The sequence below is a fragment of the Salvelinus fontinalis genome, chromosome 2 (genome assembly GCF_029448725.1).
Source record: "Salvelinus fontinalis isolate EN_2023a chromosome 2, ASM2944872v1, whole genome shotgun sequence".
Classification (NCBI taxonomy): domain Eukaryota; kingdom Metazoa; phylum Chordata; class Actinopteri; order Salmoniformes; family Salmonidae; genus Salvelinus; species Salvelinus fontinalis.
Genome location: NC_074666.1, coordinates 50,983,104 through 51,011,053, shown reverse-complemented (window position 1 = coordinate 51,011,053; position 27,950 = coordinate 50,983,104). Strand labels below are relative to the sequence as shown.

General features: G+C 45.3%; 1 protein-coding gene across 28 annotated transcripts in view; it reads left to right on the top strand.

The window, feature by feature from the left end:
* dlg2 (discs, large homolog 2 (Drosophila)) overlaps positions 1 to 27,950 on the top strand; it is a 358,090-nt gene that overhangs the window by 98,722 nt on the left and 231,418 nt on the right. For 2 of the 28 annotated variants that reach the window (XM_055877490.1, XM_055877487.1), the window contains exon 1: positions 4,749 to 5,156. The exons of the other annotated variants lie outside the window; for them this stretch is intronic. In XM_055877490.1, coding sequence (XP_055733465.1) covers positions 5,127 to 5,156 — 30 coding nt within the window. In that variant the 5' untranslated portion in view covers positions 4,749 to 5,126. Of the gene's footprint in view, positions 1 to 4,748; positions 5,157 to 27,950 lie in introns of those variants that run through there. 28 annotated transcript variants of the gene reach the window in all.

The window sequence follows — 27,950 nt, the reverse complement described above, 5'->3', positions numbered from 1 at the left end:
AACGCTCCCCATACAACCTGACAGAGCTTGAGAGGATCTGCAGAGAAGAATGGGAGAAACTCCCCAAATACAGGTGTGCCAAGCTTGCAGCGTCCTTCACAAGAAGACTTGAGGCTGTAATCGCTGCCAAAGGTGCTTCAACAAAGTACTGAGTAAAGTAAAAGTTCATTTTATTATTTTTGTCAAATTAGTAAAAATGCCTAAACCTTCTTGCTTTGTCATTATGGGGTATTGTGTGTAGATTGATGAGAGAACAAAACAATTTAATCCATTTTAGAATAAGGCTGTATCGTAAAACAAAATGTGGGAAAAAAGTAAAGGGGTCTGAATACTTTACAAATGCACTGTAAGCCTGCGTATAAGAGTGTCTGAATGAGCTCTAACAGGCTTTCCCATAAGAGGCAATGAATGCTTGATCGCCAACACCGATTGCCTTGTGGGTGTTTAGCAAGCCCAACACATGCTAGGTAATGCTAGTATCAACAGCTCATCCAAAACGCTGAAACTATAGCACAGCTGTACATGTCAGCTTCCCCACTAAGGCCCAGGGTGATCAATTAAAATATGAGGGAAAAAGGTTAGGGTTAGGCAGGAGGATCAACTTGATAATGAGGCTGTAGTCCTGTGAATATAACTAGTGATGAAAAGTCCCCGTAATGTTTTGCCGACGACAGACTAACGCCATTCGAGTAACACAAGATATCACGCTGCTTGACTGCTGAACAGTGTTAGCATGTAGCACCCACACATTTGGACCAGCACAAGTTGGTAGATATGAGTCACGCTCAGTGAGCTGCATCAGGGTATAAGATGCCTCCATATGCACTATGTACAAGCATGCATGATAATGCACATAAACTTGTTTACTACTATCATAAAAATCATGCGCCATCATACTGCAATGCTCCAGCAGATGCTGTGTAAGGGATATCTAGTGTTGCCCTCTATGTAACCACAACCCCCCTGTGTGCTTTTGAAATAATAGAAACCATGCCGTAACACTATGTGCAGATAATACAGACAATACAGCCATGCATGAATAAAACAACATCCACCTGGGTGATGTATAAGGAGTATAACCAGCACGTGCTTCCACGTTGTGATGTTGGCAGCCATCCTATATCCATACTGTGTAGAAAAGGAAGCAGAGAATATCAGCTTACACCTGAATGTGCGAGCATTCATCACAGCAGTAAGAGTGGCAGCCGAGGGCCTCCCGGGTGGCGCAGTGGTCTAAGGCACTGCATCGCAGTGCTAGCTGTGCTACCAGAGACTCTGGGTTTGAGCCCAGGCTCTGTTGCAGCCGGCTGCGACCAGGAGGTCCATGGGGCGACACACAATTGGCCTAGCGTCGTCCGGGTTAGGGAGGGTTTGGCCGGTAGGGATATCCTTGTCTCATCGCGCACTAGCGACTCCTGTGGCTGTGCCCGGCCCGGACGCATGGCTCTCGACCTTCGTCTCTCCCGAGGCTGTACGGGAGTTGTAGCGATGAGACAAGACAGTAACTACTAACAATTGGATACCACGAAATTGGGGTGAAAAGGGGGGGAAGTGGCAGCCGAAACGCATAATATAACTATCATGTAAGACATGAAAAGAACAAAATGCACAGAATATGAATTAATACCAGTACTAATACACATTGACTAGAATGAAGTGATTGCTACAGCATATGATACAATAGCATAAGATAAGAATAACACCGGTCCTTAGAATAATACTACTAGAACGCCAAATGGACTGACCGGGAGGAGCGTCTATGTAAAATGCATGACACATGATTAGACATGCTAATAAACAGTCTAAATCTACTGCTGCAAGTCAGAAAAAAAGTCAATATAACTACATTGACTGAAAGGATACCGAAAATGTGTGCTAATCGCGTGACTTGTGCAACAAATATTCATTCATGAACGCAGATACTCTGATTGCTTATTTCTCTCAACTTTGGCTCAAATTTGTTTACATTCCTGTTAGTGAGCATTTCTCATTTGCCAAGATAATCCATCCATCTGACAGTTGTAGCATATCAAGCTGATTGAACAGCATGATCATTATACAGGTTCACCTTGTGCTGGGGACAGTAAAAGGCCACTCTAAAATGTGAAGTTTTGTCACACAACAACACAATGCCACAGATGTCTTAAGTTTTGAGGGCACTTGCAATTGGCTTGCTTACTGCAGGAATGTCCACCAGATCAGTTGCCAGAGAATTTAATGTTAATTTCTCTACCTTAAGCCGGTTCCAACTGCGTTTTAGAGAATGCGACGGGACGTCCAACCTGCCTCACAACCGCAGATCATGTGTATGGCTATGTGTGGGCGAGCGGTCTGCTGATGTCAACGTTGTGAACAGTGTCCCATGGTGACGGTTGGGTTATGGTATGTGTTTTAGAGAATTTGTCAGTACATCCAAGCGGCCTCACAACCGCAGAACACGTGTATGGCGTCGTTTGGGCGAGTGGATGGTGACGGTTGGGTTACGGTATGGGCAGGCATAAGCTACAGGCAACTAACATAATTGCATTTCATCCATGGCAATTTGAATGCACAGAGATGCCGTGACGAGATCCTGAGGCCCATTATCATGACATTCATCCGCCGCCATCATCTCATGTGTCAGCATGATAATGCACGGCCCCATGTCGCAAGGATCTGTACACAAATCTTGGATGCTTGAAATGTCGCAGTTCTTCCATGGCTTGCATATTCACCAGACATGTCACCCACTGAACATGTTTTGGATGCTCTGGATTGACGTGTACGACAGCGTGTTCCAGTTCCCACCAATATCCATCAACTTCGCACAGCAATTAAAGAGGAGTGGGACAACATTCCGCAGGCCACAGTCAACAGCCTGATCAACTCTATGTGAAGGAGATGTGTCGCTCTGCTTGAGGCAAGTGGTAGTCACACCAGATACTGACTGGTTTTCTGATCCACGAGCCTACCAATTTTTTTTAAGGTATCTGTGACCAACAGATGCATATCTCTATTCCCGGCCATGTGTAATCCATAGATTAGGGCCTAATTAATTTATTTGAATTGACTGACTTCCTTATATAAACTGTAACTCAGTAAAATCCCACATTTTTTTGTATATTGTGTTTCTATTTTTGTTCAGTATATCTCACCTCTACAGGATCGGTGGGTCCCCCGTAGGATGTTTGAGCTAACGTAGGCTAATGCGGTTTGCATGAGGTTGTAAGTAACAAGAAAATTTCCCGGGACATATACATATCTGATATTGGCATAAAGCTTAAATTCTTGTTAATCTAACTGCACTGTCCAATTTACAGTAGTTACAATATGTCAGTGAAAGAATACCATGCTATTGTTTGATGAGAGTGCGCAGTTATAAACTTGAAAATGTATTAATAAACCAATTAGGCACATTTGGGCAGTCTTGATACAACATTTTGAACAGAAATACAATTGTTCATTGGATCAGTCTTGAACTTTGCACATACACTGCTGCCATATAGTGGCAGCAGAGTGAGAGAGCAGACCCGTAAAGCTTAAATAACCACCCAATAACGTAGGTGTGAATGATACTTGCCTCTAATTGGTACCATCTCAGCTGAGGCGGGGCACTCGGGTTTCCTTTCTGAACTGGCTCCGCTTAATTTTTGAATCATGTTTCGAAGAGAACTGCCAGATGTAATTTTAGAGTGTTGTTAGTTTGCAAATGTGTCGCTTGTTTTAAGTACAGTAATCCAATGATTCCAATTATTTCTAACTAGGAGTAGGAACAGTTTACTCATTTGTCTGCATTGGGCTTGTTAGCTAAGCTCTTTGGGCCTTATAGCATGTTGATTATAGCATTTTAGGAGCTGCATTTCCTCTCAAATCCTTTCATAAATGTATTTTAGTTTTAGGCACAGCCCATATAAGTATGTATCATGGCAAAATAGTAATGCATGTGAAAGTAATGCATTTTCTGGGTGACTTTCTGGCTAGTTAACATGAATATCTTATAAGAGTTGAAATAATGAGTCAAGATGAACATGCAGGTATTCTTCTCCTGTTTTTTTGACAGAAGTGTTTCATAACAAGAGTTATTGGTCTCCATCAGGGACAGCCAGTGTGTGGGCTTCAAGGGGAAAAAATGGTCCTGTGTGTTCAAATGTCCGGGCCGATTTCTGGTCCCAGTCCGTCCCTGGTATCCATTGTGTGTTATGGGCAGCCTCCTCTGACGGGCCATGTTGCTGCATATTAAGAAAGACAAATTCTGTGAGCTATGAGCTGCTTCTCTCTGTTGGACGTTTCATACACTTTCAGCTGGATTTCCAGAACAATTTAATGTTCTTGGTTAAATATAGATATCAGGGCTTGTAAGTAGAGTTTTATATTACCGTAAATAGAGTAGACTTTTGTATTTTACAGTAAAACAAGTAGTGTTATATTTTACAGTTAAACGGCGAAGCAATCATTATTTTTTGTATTGGTGATTCAACCAAATGTTCTCATGGAATTTCACAATAAATTCCACTTTGTCCATAATGGGCACACAACTACTCAGTGTAAAGATTTGTATCTGCAAAACACTTAACAAAGACAAACATTGCTGTCCGGTTTCTATAAACTTGCCTATTGTGTATGTTTTAAAAAAATCACGTTAGCCCACTGAGCTAAAGCCTAGGCCTACACAGGTGTGTTCAAGGTTGCTCATCATAGTCTTCCAGCCCACACACACAATGAAATGCTGCTGCTCCGTCTCAGCATCAGCATCACCACGGCTCTCTTCCTCCGCTCTTTTCCCTTTCCACACTGTCGCTCAGTCATCTTCTGGGAAAGCAGAGGAGGAGAGGGAGCAGGTTCTCAGGTTGGAGGGGGCCAAGCCTGTGGCTCGCTGGCCAGCAAGACCATGCATTTGTATGTGTGCTGGACTTTAAGATTGCGTTAGGATCATGAATGCCTTCAGCATTGTGGAGGAGGAATCTAGTTTCTCAGAGGGGCCCCACTTCCAGTAGCAGCTATCCGCGTGCCTTCTCTCCCGTGGCGGCTTACTCCTCTTCTCCCCCACCCCCTCTTTCTTTCTTTTTTCTTCTTCTCCCCCTCGTTTCCATCTCACAAATTTTGTGGCGGCGATGAATTCAAGCATAGGTTGAGCTTTTCTGCCCGCAATGGATTGTCTTTGCATTGTCACAACTAAGGTAAGAGCAGCAGTGCCAGTGATAGAGACATAATGAGAGAGAACGAGAGAGGGATGCAGCGAGAACAGGAGGGAAGAAGCTCTGTCTGTGTCTGTTCTCCAGTGTTGGTTGATCTGCATATTTCAGCTGCCTGCTCAAGGAATGTGTGTGTGTGCGCGCATCTGTGCGTGTGTGTGTTATGGCCAGTGGTTCACATTTCATGTTTGTGTGATTTCTGTTTTTTTCCCCTTCCCAAGTTGTGTGTGTCCATCTGTCCACAACGGTCTTGGCTGGTTACCAGGCGTAAAGCCCGCTGGGGAGCGACAGCACCTCTATTGAAATGTCACACTACTAGAACTTGTCGGAAACTTCAGTCAGTCCTCCGCTGCTGCCTTCAGAGAGATAATGACCCTCTTTGTTGTGAGGTCCGGAACATCCTTTTTGATCAGGGGCTAAACAATAGCTTATAGCAGAGCTTGGCTTGGGCTGCATCTGGAATCAATTAAGGGGAAGCCTCTTTCCCAGCTGTCCACAATTAGCAGTCGAGTAAAGTATCACTGTGTTAGTTGAATGCTGCAGTTTATTGAGGACATGTACATCCTCTCTGATTTATGTTTGTTGTAAGAGACAGAGTTTGTCAATCTGACAAATGAGAACAATTTTGACTGTGTTAATGGTTTTTTATCTTTTTATAATTGTGTCTTGGCAGAAGTGTGAAAGCAGTAGTCAAGGTTTGTTTTTGGGAAGGAGAGAGTACCAGGTGTAAGACCTGCTTTGGTGTCGGGGGAAGTATCCCCCAGATGCTGATCTTGGGTCAGTTTTGCATTTCCCCCACTAATGTTTAAGGATATGATTATGAGAGCCGAGATCCAAGGGAAAAAGTAGTTCCAGAGCATCTGCTTTGCAGTCATTCTCATAATAAAGTAATGTTTTGACTGAATTGTAATGACTAGTCATGGAATCCAAGGAAGCCTCATAAGACCCTAAAAAAACTCTGTCACTATTAGAGCTATTCCCTCCATCTGGGATGACACAAATCACATCAAGGTATTGTTCATTGGGTACCAAAAGACTGAAACAGCGAGGGACTACCTTGGCTTGTCCAATAAAAAAATGCACATTTTGTTTTTCCATTGCAAATCGTTTCAAAATGTTTTCCGTTGTGTGCCCTAATGAACACGAGGCAGCAACTCCTAGAATAGATGATGATGATGTTAATTCCCTTTCTAAAAGCCTGGTTAAATATGTATGTTTGTTTCCATGCCATGTTAAATCCATGATGAAGAACACTGTTGTCATTGCAATGTTCTCATTGGGAAAATGTTAAGTGAACAGTTCCCTCATTCCCTCATTCCAGTAATCAGGTTTCTGAGTTATGCAAAGCAAAAACTAAACAAATCCTCCTGTGCATTCAGAAAGCAGGCGGAGCTCATGAAGAATGACGTTTTTCTCTAGTTACCGGCTTTGATTGAATAGGACCCTCAGCTGTGTGGGTCTTTATGTTTTGCAAGGAGGGTGCGCGTGTGTGTGTGTGAAATAGACGGAGATTGAAACAGATTACATAGATATAGAATGACTAGACTGGGCTTCGAACCTCTAACCCTTGCAATTTGACTCGTAAACTCATTGGTACACTTGCAATGGCTGCCGGGAATTGTGATGCAATAATTTCCATTGTAATGTAGAATGTTCATTCAAATTGATGTTAACTGATGTGGCTCATGCAATGGAATGTATGTTTTGTAACGCCAGTTGAGTTGAATCAACAAATCACAGCATATTGATGGTTACACTTCCTGCTTTTACTTCCTCCTATGCTAGGTTGAAAATATACAGGTTAAGACAATGTCGTCACAAATCTGGGACCAATGCCATTGCTAACTACCAGCGCCGTTGCTAACTAGCGTAGCTGGTCCCATTGTTGCGAACAGTTATGGGTTATTAGAATCCCGTTGTTTTAACCTTTGTCATCTTCTACCTAGCTCCTATAGGTACACTCGCAGTGGGAGCCAGTCCACTCATTATGCCGTCATTGACTTGAACGGTCTATTCATTCTATTTCTATGGCAGCACATGCAGTCAGTAGCGAAGTAGAGGAGAAAATGTGCGCCTTTATAAAATTATTATTTAACAAAGTTTCTAGGTCTGTGGCAAACTAATGCACCCCCCTGGGTGCACACTTTAGTTTTTGCCCTAGCACTACAGAGCTGATTAAAATAATCAAAGCTTGGTGATGAGTTGGTTATTTGAATCAGGTGTGGGTGTGTGTGTGTGGGAGGGTATTATTGACACAAAATATACAAAAAAAAAGCCCTGAGGACACACTGCTCACAGTATGGCTCGGACCATAGGAGAGAGGATGAGAAATGGATGCCCATACACAAAAGGAAGACCTTATCAGTAGACAATCCCCAATTTGCCATATTGGAACACCTCTGTTGAACAACTGCCATACTCCTTCTGCTTCCTGTGACAGTCATCCTCAGTATACTGGGTTCATCATTTATAACTTGTATTTAATTGTCTGAGCTATGATCTAGGTGATGAGATATATATATACAGACATTTATCTGCATTTACTCCTGGTACTAGTGCTGGGGTTTGTGCTTTCTTTTCAAAATGTGTGCCATCACGATTGGATATCCCAGTAGACGTGTCGTTGGTTGTAGATGCATCGTTGGTTGTTGAGGTGGTCTTTGAAAGCGTCTGTGACTGTGCTTGGCCACAGAATGATACCTTAATTAGCCTCCCAGAATGCATTTTGATGGCACATGAAGACTGTGTCAAAGGGTTATTGGGACATCAGACTGTGTTACCACATTGGGTCATTTAAGGTCCTCACCTTCTTTCTGTGATTGTTTGTGTGTGTGTGTGGAGGCCACAGACTGCCTTTTCACCTGGTTAACACCACGCAGAAAATGCTGATCAAGCCACTGGAGTCACCACCCTCCCAGCTGGTGCGCATGATTCCCTAGACTGGCTGGAGGTGCATGCATTCACCTGGACTGCCCAGCTGACCTAAAAAATCTAATAAAAAGCATAACATTCCTGGACAAGTGAGCATAGCTGGGAGAGATTGTATTGTCAGGAATACACATCCGAAAGATAATGACATTTCACATGAAGAGACAGAGAGAGAGATGTGGTAGTCAGCAGATGACCTGCAGTTGGCTGAATAGTTTTACTGTTACTTTGTCTGCCCCCACATGAAAAAGGGAGGGGAATGGGCAGGGTATATGCAAATGAGCTCTGTAGTACTTACTGTAGTTAAAAAAGTGGTGTTTTTGCGGACAGTATTGTAGTATTTACTACAGTGTTTTTAAGTGGGTGGATAGTATTCTGCAGTATGCTACAGCATTCTATAGTAAGTACGACACATGATCGAGGGATACTACAGATACTAAAGTGTGTAGTATAGTATACTACTGTTTATTATAGAATTATTTTGTAAGTACTGTAGTATTCCATAGGAAACTGTAATATTTTTCATGTGTGTGTCCTCTAACGTGTCAGACTCAGGCCTGCAGTGTGGAGCTTATTAGCTGTCTCATTCTAGATGCTGAAGTATCGAGCTCTCCCTGGTCTGAGGAGTTGACATTCTAATTCTCTTCGGCTGCTCTGCTAGAAATAGCATCTGTGTCATGCAGGATAGAACAGTGCTGTGATTGTGACTGTGGTTGTGTAAAGCTATTTGTATTGCTTTCAGAAGGGAGATTTTACTTCATCATAAACTAAACAACAATTGCGCAGTTTGGTTTCATATACTACACAATTCAAATTCCTTTCAAAATACTTTATTTTTCCCACAAGGGGTAATTGTGCATGCAGCAGTGCAAATACACACAACAACCGATAACAATTTACTTACGCCATGACCACAAAAGCAATGGGGTAAATTATTTAAAAAAACATGATAAAAGTCCAGCCAGTTGTTCCTTGAGGAAGGTAAAAATGGATGCAAGCAAGTATAAATATAAAGTAACTAAGTGACCAGGTAAGCTCATTTTGTGCAAAGCAGTGTTTATCAGTTCTCATTGGCCAGAGGGGGATACTACAAAGCAGTGTTTATCAGTTCTCATTGGCCAGAGGGGTATACTATAAAGCAGTGTTTATCAGTTCTCATTGGCCAGAGGGGGATACTACAAAGCAGTGTTTATCAGTTCTCATTGGCCAGAGGGGTATACTACAAAGCAGTGTTTATCAGTTCTCATTGGCCAGAGGGGTATACTACAAAGCAGTGTTTATCAGTTCTCATTGGCCAGAGGGGTATTCTACAAAGCAGTGTTTATCAGTTCTCATTGGCCAGAGGGGTATACTACAAAGCAGTGTTTATCAGTTCTCATTGGCCAGAGGGGTATACTACAAAGCAGTGTTTATCAGTTCTCATTGGCCAGAGGGGTATTCTACAAAGCAGTGTTTATCAGTTCTCATTGGCCAGAGGGGGATACTACAAAGCAGTGTTTGTCAGTTCTCATTGGCCAGAGGGGTATACTACAAAGCAGTGTTGATCAGTTCTCATTGGCCAGAGGGGGATACTACAAAGCAGTGTTTATCAGTTCTCATTGGCCAGAGGGGTATACTACAAAGCAGTGTTGATCAGTTCTCATTGGCCAGAGGGGTATTCTACAAAGCAGTGTTTATCAGTTCTCATTGGCCAGAGGGGGATACTACAAAGCAGTGTTTATCAGTTCTCATTGGCCAGAGGGGTATTCTACAAAGCAGTGTTTATCAGTTCTCATTGGCCAGAGGGGGATACTACAAAGCAGTGTTTGTCAGTTCTCATTGGCCAGAGGGGTATACTACTAAGCAGGGTTTATCAGTTCTCATTGGCCAGAGGGGGATACTACAAAGCAGTGTTTATCAGTTCTCATTGGCCAGAGGGGGATACTACAAAGTAGTGTTTATCAGTTCTCATTGGCCAGAGGGGGATACTACAAAGCAGTGTTTATCAGTTCTCATTGGCCAGAGGGGGATACTACAAAGCAGTGTTTATCAGTTCTCATTGGCCAGAGGGGTATACTACAAAGCAGTGTTTATCAGTTCTCATTGGCCAGAGGGGGATACTACAAAGCAGTGTTTATCAGTTCTCATTGGCCAGAGGGGTATACTACAAAGCAGTGTTTATCAGTCCTCATTGGCCAGAGGGGGATACTACAAAGCAGTGTTTATCAGTTCTCATTGGCCAGAGGGGTATACTACAAAGCAGTGTTTATCAGTCCTCATTGGCCAGAGGGGGATACTACAAAGCAGTGTTTATCAGTTCTCATTGGCCAGAGGGGTATACTACAAAGCAGGACGGAGTTAGACAGCTAAAATGCCTAAATATTCTGATATAACCTTTTATTTTTTTTAGAAAGATAAGCTTCAAATGGTCTAATTGATTCATCAAATGAAAACACATATCTAAATTGGACTTTTATAATGAACAAGAAAATCAATAGCTATTTCTGGTTGCTTATCAAAGTAAGCTAGCTAACTAATTGATCCTATTTTGTAGTATACCCCTCAGTTGAATTAAAATCACTTTATTTGTCAATTGCATACAAGGTCCAACCAAAATTAGACTTTGGATAGGTGCAGGGGCTGCCACACTGGGCGCCCAGGGAGCTGTTGTGGGGGGTTAAGTGCCTTGCTCAATGGCACAACAGCAGGCAATGTCATTTAGGATTTGATACCAGCAACCCTCTGGGTACCAGCTCACTTCCCACCACATTTCTCTTGTCGGTCCCGGGATTGGAACTGGCAACCCTGCAGCTGAAGTCTCTCTTAACGCTAGGCTACCTGCCTCCCCTTAATGGCATCAGGTACAAAACAGGTAAAAAACATTTTTGTTGTGAAACATACATTTAAATGTACACAGTCTTTCAAGCTACAAGGGAAGATTTCTGATTTACTTTGTGAGCCCACTTCCTGGTTTTGAGTTGGACCCTTACTGTAGTCAGGAAAGGGGGTTATCCCATTTCATTGAATTACAAAGTGTAATTATTTTGATGACAGGCCACAGGCTGATATGTAGCTCACTGTGCAGCCTGGCATGGCCTCAGACAGTGAGCTCTGTCCCTGGTAAATGGAGAGTCTGATGTTTATCTTGGGTCTGAGACAGTGAGGCCTGGGGAACCACTGGGAGTCCCAGATCGAAACAACAGAAGCACCCCCCCTCCCCCCAGTTCACCTCTGCTATTAAGACTCCAAGGCCATTAGATTCCAAGCCCCATATTTCTGCTGTCAGTTTTGCTAGCTAGCTCTACCACTAGCCTTTTGGTTTTGGTTTGTCGTGGGCAGTTCCTGAATCTGGTCTTATTCATTGTTTTTTGTTTCGTTGACTCCTTTTGTAAAGTTACATTTGGGATCTGATTCACTAATGGCATTAGCTTGCTGTGCTGCTTGTGACCATGGCAGAGGTGGGTTGGCATTTTGTTTATCATGTGAAGGTGAGTGTGAGGGACTACTAATCGAATCTGATGACTGATTGTGTGGGGAGGCAGTTCAACTCTGGCCCACACACAAAGAATCTCACAATGCGATGAGATTCCCTAACTATTGAAAATGCTATCCATTCGGCTTTTGCCAATGTTATCCGACATGTTGTGTGAGAATCGATTGCATGACATTGACCGATCTATTGACTATGGCCAGCAAACATTGGACTGACATAGCCAAGGGGTAGGAAGAAGCTGCTTCAGCTTTCCAACAGGAATAGACAAAATGCTAATTCAGACTTCTGTGTGCTCTGCGTGTCTGGTTATTAAGCTAACCCCAAAGTAATGGTTGCTACTAGCACACACCGCTATGGCTAGAGATTCCACATCGGCCACAACCCCCTTCCCAGTTTTAAGCAGACGCAGCGTAATGATATGCATTTTTCATTCCACAGGCATATTATGTAACGATAGTGAGGCACGTTGAGTGCAGAGCTGTAGCAGAGAAAGAGGGAGAGGAAGAGAGCACTCCTACACTATAGTGTGTTGATTCTCCACGGCCGTTGCTTTTTTAGACCCACTCTCCATTCTCTAGGTGGTGATGCAATGCAGAGGTTGCATCTCCATGCGAGGGTTCCCACACACAAGGGGGCCCGGTGGAACATATAGTAGCAACTACGGGTCATGTGTGTAGGAACAGGAGCTGATATAGATTTTTTTCCCCCCTGCTATACTTTATTTGAATGTTCTGTTGTAATGCCTACGCAAGGCTGTGGTAGACGTGATTTACTTTTTTTATTTTTTTTGCATGGCAGGGACTGGCTCGATGTAACATTAGTTGTCAGTAATACCAAGATGTAAAAGTGTATTTACATACATACGAGACGGGATGAAATCCCCAGACTAACAATTTAGATCAGTGTGATTTAATTGTCCTGATTGCGTGTGCGAACGTAGCGTGATAGATGGTTGGGCCAATGATGAATCCAGATTAGAATCCTGATTCAGCGTGGGGAATTTCCATCTGACTTGCAGCAAGACTTTGTAGTGTACTCCAATTTACGTACTACTGTACTTAATTGTCCTGCGTCAGACCTATATCAATGCACTTAGACGATCTAACATTCAAATGATGTGTTACAGATTTTTTTTACCAATAATTGACCTAGTCACAATGAAAATGTGTTATCCTCAATCTCTTTAGTGCTGTCAATCACCCCCCTCCAATCCCCCCTCAATTATTTATATTGTTTGGCGCCTGGTCAAGTGGTAACACTTGTTGTTCATCATGCCAGTCATAGTGCAAGAATGGACAAGTGGACATATAGGGACAGATGGGAGGGAGTGAGATGGGGAGATTGAAAGAGGGAGATGGAGGAATGGATGGAGGTATGGGTGGGTAGAGGGAGGGGGAGATGGATTGATGGAGAGAGAGACCAACTGGTTCAATAACCTCCACCAACCTGAGCTCCAGATAAAACCATGTCCAGAACACGACTTGCACTGGATACCACAGGCGCACACACTGCCTCTATCCCTCTAGGGCAGGTGTTCTCATCCGTCAGCCCTCAAGGGCCACAGAGTCTGCTTCTTTTGATCCTGACCTTTTAATCAGTGACTGACTTAGCCCTTGGAAACCTTGCGAGTGGATTCGCTCTCTTTTATCCAGGTTATGAGAAACCTTCCTAACATTCCTCTTGTACTTTCATTTGAGCGATGGCTAAGCCTATGTAGTAGCCCATGTAGCCCTCTAAATCCAATGAGCGCTGGAGAATAACCAGTCCATTTCTTGCCATGTGGCTGATGCTTTTTGTCTCCCTCGTGGAGAGAAATTTAGTCAGGTCAGTGGGGAAGCTAAAATTACCCAGAGCATTGATGTTCCGGAGTGTTCTAGGAGGACATGTTCTGACAGATTTGAAAAGAAACAATTAGCATAGCAAATTTCTCAGCGCAGGAGTGTCATTGTGTGCTCATGACGGATCAAGGTAGACTGTTAATCTAGGAATTGGCAACTTGGATGGGAACAAATCAAATGAACACAGTAGTTGACAAAGGATGTGTTCGCCACACATCTGCTTTTAGAATCTTGCTTTAGGTTGAAGCAATCTTGTATAAGTCAATACTCAAGACTGAAAGACAATTCTGAGAGAGTCCCTCCTGCGTTGTGGGTCTGTGTTTCCCCACTGTCTTTAGACCAGTGGCTGAATAGATGGTCATTGTGGATTTAGCAAGCGCTTTTATTTGAAACTAAGATTCAATCCGATCGAGATTTGTCTTTAAATGCAATGTTCCCACGTTGGCGGAGACCACATTCACGGTCACGCTGGCTATGTTGGCTCAATCGGAAATGACCTTTTAAAGGGGGCATTGCCCAAATCCGCGATCGGATTGAATTCCAGACTTAAAGTTAATGACAAAACACACCATGCCGCCGAACGGTTAAAAGAGGAGCTTTGCAAATCGCAGCCTGTTACATTGTTGCCAGTGGAGCAAGGGGGAGAGAACTTCTGGAGAAGAAAGGATGAGAGCATAGAGAGAGGGAGCAAGAGGGAGAGAACGGGGGAGAAGGGGGAGAGAACTTCTATCTGATCCAAGGATCAACATGGCCATCTCTATACTTTCCTCTGAACCGTTGTAAACAGTTTTTAAAACAAGGCAATAGACGAGCATCCTGTGTACTTGTACATCAATCTGCCTCGAGCTACAGAAGCAGGATGGGTCCTTCTGGCTTGGACAAGGCGACTTACTTTATTGTGAACAAAATAACTGAAATGGCCATTGACAAATGAGGACAAAATAAACCTGAATACATAATACACCTACTCAATTATGGATAAATCGGATTAGATAGCAATTTGGGACTTTCTTAGCATACAGTATAAATGTATATAGTGTATGAATCAACTGTGTAAAGAATAGTAGCTCTTACTGAACTTACAGTTTATTCAGTAACGGTAGAGCGAATCTCTATGGCCATGTTTGAGAGCATCAAATATGTGATGCATTGTGGGTAAATTGTGACTGACCGACTGCTCTGTACTTAGGCTCTTCACTATAGTGCTGTTGTAGTATGTAATGGAATAGAAATAATTGTGTTATATAATTACATTACATATTTAGATTTTAAATGCCAATGCGGGGGAGATGTGTTAAGTGTGGTTAGGAGTGTGACCCACTGTGTCATTCCGGACACACCCACGCATACACACACACGCACACAGTAGTAATTGAGGTTCAGGGCAAGACTCTACCTAGACCATATGGGGGCAGATTGTTTGAGTCTGCAGAAAAAACAAGCCTTCCTCTGACCTTCGATTCTATCTGTGTGTTGTGTGTGTCAGTGTATGCACATGCAAGTGTGTATCTGTGTGTGTGGGGGTGACTCATTCATTCAGTGGGAGACGCCTCTGGGAGAAGATATATTTATACTTGCTTTGCTGCAGCTTTGCCAGTTCTTCCTTTGCTGCCAGCATGGATCCAGTCGTTTGTTTGCGAAGATTAGGATTTTATTACACTCGTTTCATTCATTGACAAACAATGCACCTCATCCAGTATCAAACAGGGCAAGCGCAACACTATTTGAAGTGTCACATTGTAACGATCTGAGTGTCGGGAGGTGCGAAGTCAGACGCAGGAACAGCAGAGCTTCAATATGTTGAGTCCTTTAATACTCAACTTGAAAACACAATGTCCAACACGGACATACTGGGTGTCACATACAACGGTCCAACGACACGAATAAACGAACCCAGTCCACAATAATAATATCCACTCCCGAAATCCAAAAGCCACAATGAAACAATCCCGCACAAAGAAGCGTACGGGCTGGCTGACTAATAAAGCCACACTAATTAACAATTAACTGAACACAGGTGATACAAATAAACACATAAGGAGGGGGAGGAAAAAAGAGTCAGTGGCAGCTAGTAGGCCGGTGATGACGACCGCCGAGCGCCACCCGAACGAGAAGGAGAGCCTGCCTCGGTTGAAGTCGTGACAGTACCCCCCCTCTGACGCGCGGCTCCCGCAGCGCGCCGACACCGGCCTCGAGGTCGACCCGGAGGACGAGGCGCGGGGCGATCCGGATGGAGGCGATGGAAATCCCTTAACATAGATGGATCCAAAATGTCCTCCACCGGTACCCAGCACCTCTCCTCCAGACCGTACCCCTCCCAGTCCACGAGGTACTGCAGGCCCCTCACCCGGCGTCTCGAGTCCAGAGTGGCCCGTATCGTGTACGCCGGGGACCCCTCGATGTCCAGAGGGGGGGGGAGGGACCTCCGGCACCTCACCGTCCTGCAGGGGACCAGCTACCACCGGCCTGAGGAGAGACACATGAAACGAGGGGTTAATACGATAATAGGAAGGGAGTTTTAATCGATAACACACCTCGTTTATTCTCCTCAGGACTTTGAAGGGCCCTACACACTGCGGCCTCAGCTTCCGGCAGGGCAAGCGGAGGGGTAGGTTTCGGGTCGAGAGCCAGACCCTTTTCCCCGGTACAAACACGGGAGCCTCACTGCGGTGGCGGTCAGCGCTCCTCTTCTGCCTCCTAGTGGCTTGTTGAAGGGACTCCTGGACGGCCCTCCAGGTCTCTTTGGAGCGCTGTACCCACTCCTCCACCGCAGGAGCCTCGGTCTGGCTCGGATGCCATGGTGCCAGGACCGGCTGGTACCCCAACACACACTGAAAGGGGGACACATTAGTAGAGGAGTGGCGTAGTGAGTTCTGGGCCATCTCGGCCCAGGGAATGTATCTCGCCCACTCCCCTGGCCGGTCCTGGCAATAGGACCGCAGAAACCTACCCACCTCCTGGTTCACTCTCTCCACCTGCCCATTACTCTCGGGGTGAAAACCGGAAGTCAAGCTGACCGTGACCCCCAGACGCTCCATGAACGCCCTCCATACTCGGGACGTGAACTGGGGGCCCCGATCAGAAACGATGTCCTCCGGCACCCCGTAGTGCCGGAACACGTGAGTGAATAAGGCCTCCGCAGTCTGTAGGGCAGTAGGGATACCGGGCAACGGGAGGAGACGGCAGGACTTAGAAAACCGATCCACAATTACCAGAACCGTAGTGTTTCCCTGAGAAGGGGGAAGATCGGTCAGGAAGTCCACGGATATATGAGACCATGGCCGTTGTGGAACGGGGAGGGGTTGCAACTTCCCTCTAGGAAGGTGCCTAGGAGCCTTACTCTGAGCGCATACCGAACAGGAGGAGACATAAACCCTAACGTCACGAGCTAAGGTGGGCCACCAATACCTTCCCCGAAGGCTCCCCACTGTCCTCGTCACCCCAGGGTGACCCGAGGAGGGTAGGACATGAGCCCACCGAATCAGTCGGTCCCGAACACCAAGCGGTACGTACTTACGGCCCGCCGGGCACTGAGGAGGCGCGGGTTCCGCCCGTAACGCCCGCTCGATGTCCGAGTCCACCTCCCATACCACTGGCGCTATCAACCTCGAGGCGGGGATGATGGGAGTGGGCTCGGTGGTCCTATCCTCCGTGTCGTAAAGGCGAGACAGTGCGTCAGCCTTTACGTTTTGGGAACCGGGTCTGTAGGACAACGTGAACCTAAACCGGGTGAAAAACATGGCCCACCTTGCCTGACGCGGGTTCAGTCTCCGAGCTGCCCGAATATACTCCAGATTCTGGTGGTCGGTCCAGATGAGAAAAGGGTGCTTAGCCCCCTCAAGCCAGTGTCTCCACACCTTCAGAGCCCTGACCACCGCTAACAACTCCCGATCCCCCACATCATAGTTACGCTCCGCTGCACTGAGCTTACTAGAGAAGAAAGCGCAGGGGCGGAGTTTTGGTGGCGTACCCGAGCGCTGTGATAGCACGGCACCCACCCCAGCCTCGGACGCGTCCACCTCCACTATGAATGCTAAAGAGGGATCCGGATGCGCCAACACGGGAGCATCCGTGAACAGAGCCTTCAACCTGTTGAAAGCTCCGTCCGCCGCCGCTGACCACCGCAACCGCACCGGGCCCCCCTTTAGCAGTGAGGTAATGGGAGCCGCTACCTGACCAAAACCCCGGATAAATCTCCGGTAGTAGTTGGCAAAACCCAAAAACTGCTGCACCTCTTTCACCGTGGTTGCAGTCGGCCAATTACGCACGGCCTTTATGCGGTCACTCTCCACCACCACCCCCGAGGTGGAAATGCGATAACCCAGGAAGGAGACGGCTTGTTTGGAGAACACACACTTCTCAGCCTTGACGTATAGGTCATGCTCCAGCAGTCTGCCAAGCACTTTGCGCACCAGAGATACATGCGCGGCTTGAGTAGTTGAGTAGATCAGAATGTCATCGATATACACAACTACCCCCTGCACGTGCAGGTCCCTGAGAATGTCGTCTACAAAGGATTGGAAAACAGCTGGAGCATTCTTTAACCCATACGGCATGACGCAGTACTCATAGTGGCCCGATGTGGTACTAAATGCGGTTTTCCACTCGTCTCCTTTCCGAATACGCACCAGACTGTACGCACTCCTGAGGTCCAGTTTTGTAAAGAACTGCGCTCCGTGAAATGATTCCACCGCCGAAGCGATGAGAGGTAGTGGGTAACTAAACCCAACTGTGATGGCATTTAGACCTCTATAATCAATACACGGACGCAAACCTCCCTCCTTCTTCTTTACAAAAAAGAAACTCGAGGAGACGGGTGAGATGGAGGGCCGAATGTACCCCTGTCCCAGAGACTCCGCGACATATGTCTCCATAGCCAACGTCTCCTCTTGGGACAAAGGGTACACGTGACTCTTGGGAAGCGCAGCGTTAACCTGGAGATCTATCCCCCACCCCTACCCGGTCGATGTGGTGGTAATTTCGTCGCTTTCTTTTTACAGAAAGCGATTGCCAAATCGGCATACTCGGGGGGAATGCGCACCGTGGAACCCTGGTCTGGACTCTCCACCGACGTGGCACCAATGGAAACTCCCAGACACCTTCCAGAACACTCCTCTGACCACCCCTGGAGAACCCCCTGTCTCCACAAAATACTGGGATTGTGCCGGGCCAACCAGGGAATACCCAGCACCACTGGAAACGCAGGCGAATCAATAATAAAGAGACTGATACGTTCCCTATGATTCCCCTGCGTCACCATGTCCAGGGGAACTGTGGCCTCCCTGACCACCCCTGACCCTAATGGCCGGCTATCTAGGGAGTGCACGGGAAAGGGAGAATCTATCGGCACAAGCGGAACGCCCAACTCTCGGGCGAGTCCGCGATCTATAAGTTCCCAGCTGCACCTGAATCGACTAGTGCCCTATGCTGGGAAGAGGGGAAAAAATCAAGGAAAAAAATTGAGACAAACATGTGACCGACAGGGGGTTCTGAGTGAGTTTGGTGCTGACTCACCTGGGGTGATCGAGAAGCGTTCCGCCTGACATCTCGACTCCCAGACAGACCCCCCCAGCACCGATCGGCCGTGTGTCCTCTCCGACCACAGCTGGTGCAGGGGAGGCCTCCTCCGATACCCCTAGGCGCGGCCCCTCCCAACTCCATCGGGATGGGAGCCGGGGCGCTGGGTGGTGGAACGCACAGGACCCTCTCCGAACGCCCGCGGGCAGCCAGCAGATTGTCCAGTCGGATGGACATGTCGATAAGCTCATCCAAAGACAGAGCGATGTCCCGACACGCTAGCTCCCTGCGGACGTCCTCCCGGAGACTACACCGGTAGTGGTCAATAAGGGCCCTGTCGTTCCACCCTGATCCCGCGGCCAAGGTCCGGAACTCCAGCGCGAAATCCTGTGCGCTCCTCTTCTCCTGCCTGAGATGGAATAGTCTCTCACCCGCCGCTCGGCCTTCTGGGGGGTGGTCAAACACGGCACGAAAACGACGGGTAAACTCCGGGTAGTGCTCCCTCGCTGAGTCCGGGCCATTCCAGACTGCGTTGGCCCACTCCAGAGCACGACCCGTTAGGCAGGAGACGAGGACACTCACCCTCTCCGCTCCCGAGGGAGTGGGGCGAACAGTGGCCAGGTATAGCTCCAGCTGGAGTAGGAACCCCTGGCACCCTGCCGCCGCTCCATCATAATCCCTCGGGAGCGTAAGACGGAGCGCGCTGGAGCCGGGGGATGGAGAGTCCTGAGGAAGGGGAGCCGAAGGTGGAGAGAGGAGCCCACTCCTCTCCCATCGCTCCATTCTCTCCATCATCTGGTCCATGGCTGATCCGATCCGATGGAGGACGGTGGTGTGGTGGAGAACCCGTTCCTCCATCGATGGGAGAGGGTTGGCTGCTGCTCCTGCTGACTCCATTTAGGGGTGCGGGATTCTGTAACGATCTGAGTGTCGGGAGGTGCGAAGTCAGACGCAGGAACAGCAGAGCTTCAATATGTTGAGTCCTTTAATACTCAACTTGAAAACACAATGTCCAACACGGACATACTGGGTGTCACATACAACGGTCCAACGACACGAATAAACGAACCCAGTCCACAATAATAATATCCACTCCCGAAATCCAAAAGCCACAATGAAACAATCCCGCACAAAGAAGCGTACGGGCTGGCTGACTAATAAAGCCACACTAATTAACAATTAACTGAACACAGGTGATACAAATAAACACATAAGGAGGGGGAGGAAAAAAGAGTCAGTGGCAGCTAGTAGGCCGGTGACGACGACCGCCGAGCGCCACCCGAACGAGAAGGAGAGCCTGCCTCGGTTGAAGTCGTGACACACATGGTTTAGAGGTTACAGAAGGTCAGTTAGGTTTATCACTCAGTTGCAGACCGTTTAAGCAATCTCAGAGTGTACTAGCTACCTCCGTTGTACTTTTCCACCTCCCCAAATACACTTTACAAAAACGCAACATATAAAAAATATTTAAGATATAAACGTAAAGTGTTGGTCCCATGTTTCATGAGCTAAAAACAAAAATCCCAGAAATGTTCCATACGCACAAAAAGCTTATTTCTATTAAATTGTGTGCACAAATGTGTTTACATTCCTGTTAGTGAGCCTTTCTCCTTTTCCAAGATAATCTATCCACTTGACAGGTGTGGCATATCAAGAAGCTGACTAAACAGCATGATCATTACACAGGTGCTGGGGACAATAAAAGGACATTTTCAAATGTGCAGTTTTGTCACAAAAAATAACGCCACAGATGTCTCCAGTTTTGAGGGAGCGTGTAATTAGCACACCAACCCAGGACCACATCCGGCTTCTTCACCTGCAGGATCGTCTAGGGAGGAGTGGGGTATTTCTCTCTCTAATAAAGCCCTTTTGTGGGCAAATACTCATTCTGATTGGCTGGGCTTGGCTGCCAAGTGTGTGTGCCTACTGTAAGCTCTCCCTGGCCCAACCATGGCTGCACCCCTGCCCAATCATGTGAAATCCAGAGATTAGGTTCTAATGAATTTCTTTAAATTGACTGATTGCCTTATATAAACTGTATCTCTGTAAAATCTTAAAAATTGTTGCACGTTGCGTTTTATATTTTTGTTCAGTATAAAATGAATGTGTCAATGTGTGGATGGCTTACATCCTCCCAATCAGTTACCTTGCCCACAACATTTTCTAGTCGTGTAACATTGAGATGTTTTGCGGTATCTAGTATCATCACTTATGGGGTTGTCTGAAATATCCCCCAAATCCCTATAAAATGCGCTACATTTGGTCAGAGCCCTACAATACTGTATGTGTGGCTCTGACCAAAGGTAGTGCATTTTAGGGAACAGGGTGCCATTAGAGAGAACATAAATGTTCCATACCCATGCTGGAGGTTGGCGTGGTGGTTAACACAGCTGCCTCCAGACCATGCATACCCCCTACCCATCAAACAGTGTACGTCCCAATGTAGTTTCTAGCTAACGATAGCATGATAACATCCAATTAATGTTTTTAAGAGGTACCAGGTAAACGTTATTTGTTAGGCATAGGACATGCCGTAATGACTTTAAGAACGTTTGGAGAAGATTTTCCCATTTGTCTCTACTAATGCTCTGGGATGCGGAGGTAACCTGAAATAGTTTGCCACATTCTTCACTGTGCATCCCCTTCCACCTGTCTCCCTCTCTCCTTTCCATACAAAAGGGAAATCAGTTGTATCGTACACAATCGGAAAAATACATACATTATTGTATGCGCTAGGCCTACATGAATTTCAAGACAGCCTTTCTTTCTGTGGTGTTAAAACATTGTTGCACAGCAGTTTCATCTCTTGTCGTTCACCCACCAACCACCCCCAGTTTTCCTCCTCTTCCTTTTCTCGCAACCTCCTCGTTTCTCCCCCACACACTCTCCCCCACTCTTCCATCCCCCTCTCTCCCTCCCTCCCTCACTCTCTCTTCCCACTCATCTCAGTTTGTTTCCAATTGCATTGAAAACTAAGGGAGATCTTTCTCATCCGGTACACTGTAAAGCAGCTGACTGCCGAACAGCAAGTTACCACGGTAACAGTGTCTGGCACCAAAAATATATTCTATAAAGCATCTTTGATACCTCCCACTGCCTTCTGCCTCGGGCCTGCTCACATACTGCCACTTTCTACACTCTGAGGCAGGATGCATACGAATGAAGAGCAGCTCATCAAGCATTTTACTGTACATGACACATCTGCCTGGAAATCAAACTGTCACATAATTGGTCCTCCACGGCTCCAAATATGGAGATTCAGATGATTGGAGCTGCTGCCCTCTGACTTCCAGAAGAATGATCCTGCGATGACACTTCTGCTTTCAAGCATACATGAGTTTACTTTCAGAAACCACATGGCGTGTGTAATATCACTGCATTGTACATTGAGCCCAGATATCCTTCTTGTAGATTCAAACTCGATTGGTGTTCTATTTCTGCAAACATGCTCACCCCCAAAAATAAATGAAACAGTGCACAATAAATTAACTTATTCTTTAAGGCAAGGCACCACACCCTAATAGGGATTTTTAAAAAATCATAATCATATCATAATGAACTTTTACCAGTTGATGGTAAACACATATCTTTTTTTTTGTATTACAATTTTCAGAAATATTTTATTACAATGTGCAAATGAGGTGATATGTAAAAAAAAAAAATTGTAAAGCATAGTTGCTTACCATGCAAATAATTTTTTCTGGACACTAGATGAAGTCATCCTAAATCATTTTGTTTCATTTTGTTATGAGACTCCAGTACCGGACTTGTCCGGAGCAGATTCTGAATAAGTACTTTTCAGCTTTCTGTAGAATACTAAAGATATGTACTGTACGTAAAATGCATTTTTGGCAAATTTTTCCAAATAAAATGTTATATAGAATAAAAAATGTACAACATACACTATATATACAAAAGTATGTGGACACCACTTTCAATCAGTGGCTTTGGCTTTTTCAGCCACACCAGTTGCTGACAGGCGTATTTAATCGAGCACACCACTATGCAGTCTCCATAGACAAACATAGGCAGTAAAATGGCCTTCCTGAATAGCTCAGAGACTTTCAATGTCGCACCGTCATAGGATGCCACCTTTCCAACAAGTCAGTTCGTCAAATTTCTGCCCTGCTAGAGCTGCCCCGGTCAACTGTAAGTTCTGTTATTGTGAAGTGGAGACGTCTAGGAGCAACAACAGTTTAGACAACAGTCTTGACTACTTTTGCGATTGCATTGTGCAGGACAAAAAAAAAATGTAATTGAGAGGAGGTTATGCTTGTTTTCCATATGAAATGAAATGGGAAAAAAACATGAGTTTTTTTATGTTTCTAAATACGTATAAAGGCCCCAAAAGCACATTAGGCTACTCTTGTTCTATGCGTATATGGGCAGTGTGCATCACGGCTGGATTTCATTCGATAACAGTGTTACCACTAAAACCAGCTTTTGGTTAGTCTTAAATATCATTATCAGTGCTGCCTGAAATTAGCACTTTGGATCATGTTTTTAAGGACACACCTCAAATATTTCAACCCCGCCCATCTGAGTGCAAGCCAGCTGATATAAAACAGGTAAATTGCCAAACCTGGCGGTTGGGCTGGAAAGTGCCAGTTTTTACATGAGAACATTGCAAACTAACGTGCGTTGGCACTAGCACTGCTGTAATGTCAGCCAAAAATAGAGCCCTATGTGTAATTGAATGTAGTGAGCTTTGAAATGATCGATGTATGTCCATTCGAAAGTAGTTAAAATTCATAAAATGACGGTAGTATGATATACATTTTCATGAAGTTTGACATTTTTATGTTTGCTGTTTGAAAATACTAATATTAATGGACCAAAATACCAAACATATCTCAAAATTGATAGGTAGATGCAAAAATGTCATTTCAGCCAGTGGTGGCTGCCTTAAGTAGGTTTCCCGTTTTTTTAAAACTTACTCAGTGTCCAAACTTGGGGATGTGATCTTGACTTCATAGAGAATGTGTTAAGTCATTGCGTATGTATATGCATTTCATCTGAAAATAACATCTGCTGGGTTTTTCTTTCAGGAGTATTCACCTTTTGTTGCAATCGGTTATTTGACACAGAGCAGCTTTTTAGCTGTTACCAGTGCCCCTTAGTGTTGAATCAATAGTTGTGAACGCTAGTGAGAGCTTGTTTTGTGCCCCCTAGTGGATCCCAAGCGCACACACTGGTTGGGTTAGAGATTAGAAGGTGACATTTACTCATGTACCGGTATGTAGTATACCATTCTGTCAAATTGTCAGTTCCCGCAGTACAAAAATCCTAGCTGTTTGTTGAGTGACAGTGTTGGCTGGTCCCATTGTGTTCTCTCTATGATAGTGACAAATTTACCCTCTAGAGGCAGTAGCCTACTGCAATTGCCCTCAAATTGCAGTTCTTGCAGGGATAATTATGTGCTGTCTCTGTAGTAATAACGCTGGCTTTCCTTACAATGATGGCTGTTTGTTTAGTGTTCCTACTTTCAGTGATGGCTGTTTACTGTTAACTTTCCCAAAATGCTCCTGTTTTCGTGAAGATTCCCGGAATCAGAAGTGAATAAGCTGGAAATCCGGAATCCTCCAACTTGATTTCTGGAAAACCTGGGAATTTTTGGAAATTACCGAAAGTGTGGCTGTTTGTGCAGTACCTGTGATGACCAATCTCAGTTGGCTGTCAGCTGTTTATACTGTAATCATGATGGCTGTTGTTGAGTTCCGCCACACAGATGTTCTGTGCCTTTGTGTGTATACAACGCAGCCCAAAAAAGTTAGGGTTACGGTCGCACAGAGATTTTAAAATGAACTGTACACAGTACCCTTTATGTCCTGTTATGTTTTCAGACCCTCATGTTCATACTAAAAATGGTTTCCAATCTGACAAACAGGAACGTGTAGTGGTGTAGTAGTATGGTTTTCCTCCGCCTCATCACTATGAAGCAACTGTAATACTTTTCTGCAGCTGAGCTTGGAGCTGAAGAGAGGCCTGTTATGTAACAGTTTGTGTGAAGAGAGAATAACTTTTTCTTCTGAGGTTGTGGGCAGCGTGCTGGGATTGCCGAGCTCCCCCGGCAGTTACTAACCTACATTTCGGCTTCAATTTCAACTCATCTGCCCTGAGCTCTTTATGTACCTCCGATCCAATCTTCCAAGAGGAAACGCCTGCGAAAAAGAGGCAAGAGATCGGGCATTCTGTTGAGACTAAGGCGAAGTGAAAACTGGCCACCACTTCCCTCCATTCTATTGGCCAATGTACAGTCACTTGATAATAAGATGGAGGACCTCCGATCGCAGATTTGCTATCAATGGGACTCTTGTTTTGATTTTATATTTTTTAAATTGAACCTTTTATTTAACTAGGCAAGTCAGTTAAGAACAAATTCTTATTTACAATGCCGGCCTACACCGGCCAAACCTGGGCGACACTGGGCCAATTGTGCCCCGCTCTATGGGACTCCCAATCACAGCCAGTTGTGTTACAGCCTGGATTCGAACCAGTAGTGCCGCCTCTAGTACCGAGATGCAGTGCCTTAGATCGCTGCGCCACTCAGGAGCCCCAACTGCAATAGCCTTGTAACTGCAATATTATCTTTTTTTCTGAAACATGGCTTTCAGACAAGATGAAAACCATGTTTGTAATTGTGTCAGAGTCAGGCAGGTACCGAACAGCAGGCAGGCTCGGAGTCAGGGCAGGCAGAATGGTCAGAAACGGAGAAACTAGGAAACAGAAACTTGAGAAGCAGCAAGGCGGGAAAGCACGCTGGTAAGATCTGACAAGATAAGACGAACTGGCAACAGACAAACAGAGAACACAGGTATAAATACACAAGGGATAAAGGGGAAGATAGGCGACACCTGGGAGGGGGGTGGAGACAAGCACAAAGACAGGTGAAACCGATCAGGGTGTGACATTATGCACGCTTCGACAAACACAACACCGAGCCGTGCACGAGGATCCCTGCCGTCCCAGAGGACTGGGTGATCTCGCTCGCCGAGGCAGATGTGAGTAAGGTTTTTAATCTGGTCAACACTCTACACGGGGCAAGACAGTATTCAAGGGCGTGTTCTCAGAGCATGTGCAAACCAGCTGGCAGGCATCTGGTTTGAAATGCATCCCTGCATTTCAGGGATGCAAACTAGTCAACCTTTGGCGAAATTCGCCATTTTGAATCCAAAATTGAAAAAAAAAAAAAGAAAGTGTGGTGGAACAAGTATTGTTAGCATTGTTAAGTATCTTTCTAGCTGGGATCGAAGTATCCGTTAGCTATCCAGAGAAATGTTGAGCAGTATTAGCCAACTTAACTGATCAAATAATTGAGTTTATGGTGTGAAAATTAGCTGGCTAATAAAGTCAGACAGCGAATTGGTTAGTAACCTAACCAATTCGCTATAGTATTAACTGGTAACGTTATAACGTTACTCCTATCCTTTCCTCAAATTATAATGCGTTAGTTGCTTACTGGACCCTGGCAATATGTGAAATGTTAACTAGCTAACAAACTAACTACTATCTGTGAACTGATGTTTTCCCTTTACAGTATGTGGTTAATTTTCAGAATGAGAGAATTAGGTGAAAATTAGGCGTTGCTTGTTAAACAGTAAAGTGTAGCTGGAGCTGGGCCTGGCCTAAGCTGGATGCCACTATAGAGGTGAAAGGAACACCACACAGTTTCCCTCTTTCTCACTTTTTCAATACAATGGATAAAAAGGGGTATGCCAGGTGTACTCTGCCTGAAAGATCAATTATGCCAACAAAGGGTATTATGCTCTGCTGGCACATTGTAGAACAGATGTACAATGTGTACAATGTAATAATGTGCAGTGAAGCCCAAAGATATTGTTTTTGTTGTGTTGAACTTGACAGTAACACGTCTGTGTGTGTGAGGGGGGATTATTTAATTTTTTACTCAGTGAATGTTATTTTTGCACACATGTAGCCTTGTGCACTTGATCGATGTCTACTATAGTGGCCACTATAATAGAGCAAAAATAGAATGCCTGTTTGTTTCATTCTATTTCTACGTAAGATGTTTTTCCCCAAGTTAAATATTTAGATGTGTGTGTTCCCAAGAGTTCTATTATGAAGGCTGGCATTGCTAACTGCAATATTAGTGTATTGTTTTTTCTCAAGACTTGAGTGTCATTTGCAGTAAAGTCTAGGCAACAAATAACATTGGATTGCTTTCTTTACATTTTTTTAGCTGCGAGATAGGTTCACATGAACAACTTTTTATTTTACACACAGAGACTGATCATGTAGATCATATTCTTTGTTGTTTAATTAGTTAAAACCAACATTTCCCCCTAGCAGGGATTTAGTTTTTTGCATCTTTCAGTGCCAAAAAAGTGTCACCTTTTTTGTGCCCTCACCAGTTTGCATCCCTGCATTTTCAACCACTCCTTGTCCCAGTCTGTAATCCCTACTTGTCTCAAGCTGATCACCCACATCGACGGGGCCTCAGTGGAGATGGCCAAGAGCTTCAAGTTCCTCTGTGTCCACATCACTGGAGACTTAACATGGTCTTCTCACACCAGAACAGTTGTGAAGAAGGCATGGCAGCTCCTCTTCTCCCTCAGGAGGCTGAAACAATTTGGCATGGCTCCTCAGATCCTCAGAAACCTTTTACAGCTTCACCATTGAGAACATCCTGACTAGTTATATCACAGTCTGGTATGGCAATTGCACCGCCCTCAACCGGAAGGCCCTACAGAGGGTGGTGTGGACAGCCCAGCGCATCACTGGGGACGAGTTCGTAGCCATCCACGTAAATGCCAGGCGGTGAATGAGAGCGGACCGAAAAGTGTTCTCCATGCTCCCGTCTGGCAGGCGGTACCGGTGCATAAAGGCTCAGACTTCTATCCCCTGGCCATAAGACTGTTAAATGTGTAACAACTACTGCACTCCCTCTCCCACAGAATATCCATATTGACTCTGTGCCCATCCACAGGTCTCTACCCACTCAGATGCAACCTACACCACTGCTAAATTGATTAGACTCCAATGCTTCCCACAGTTGTGTCAAGT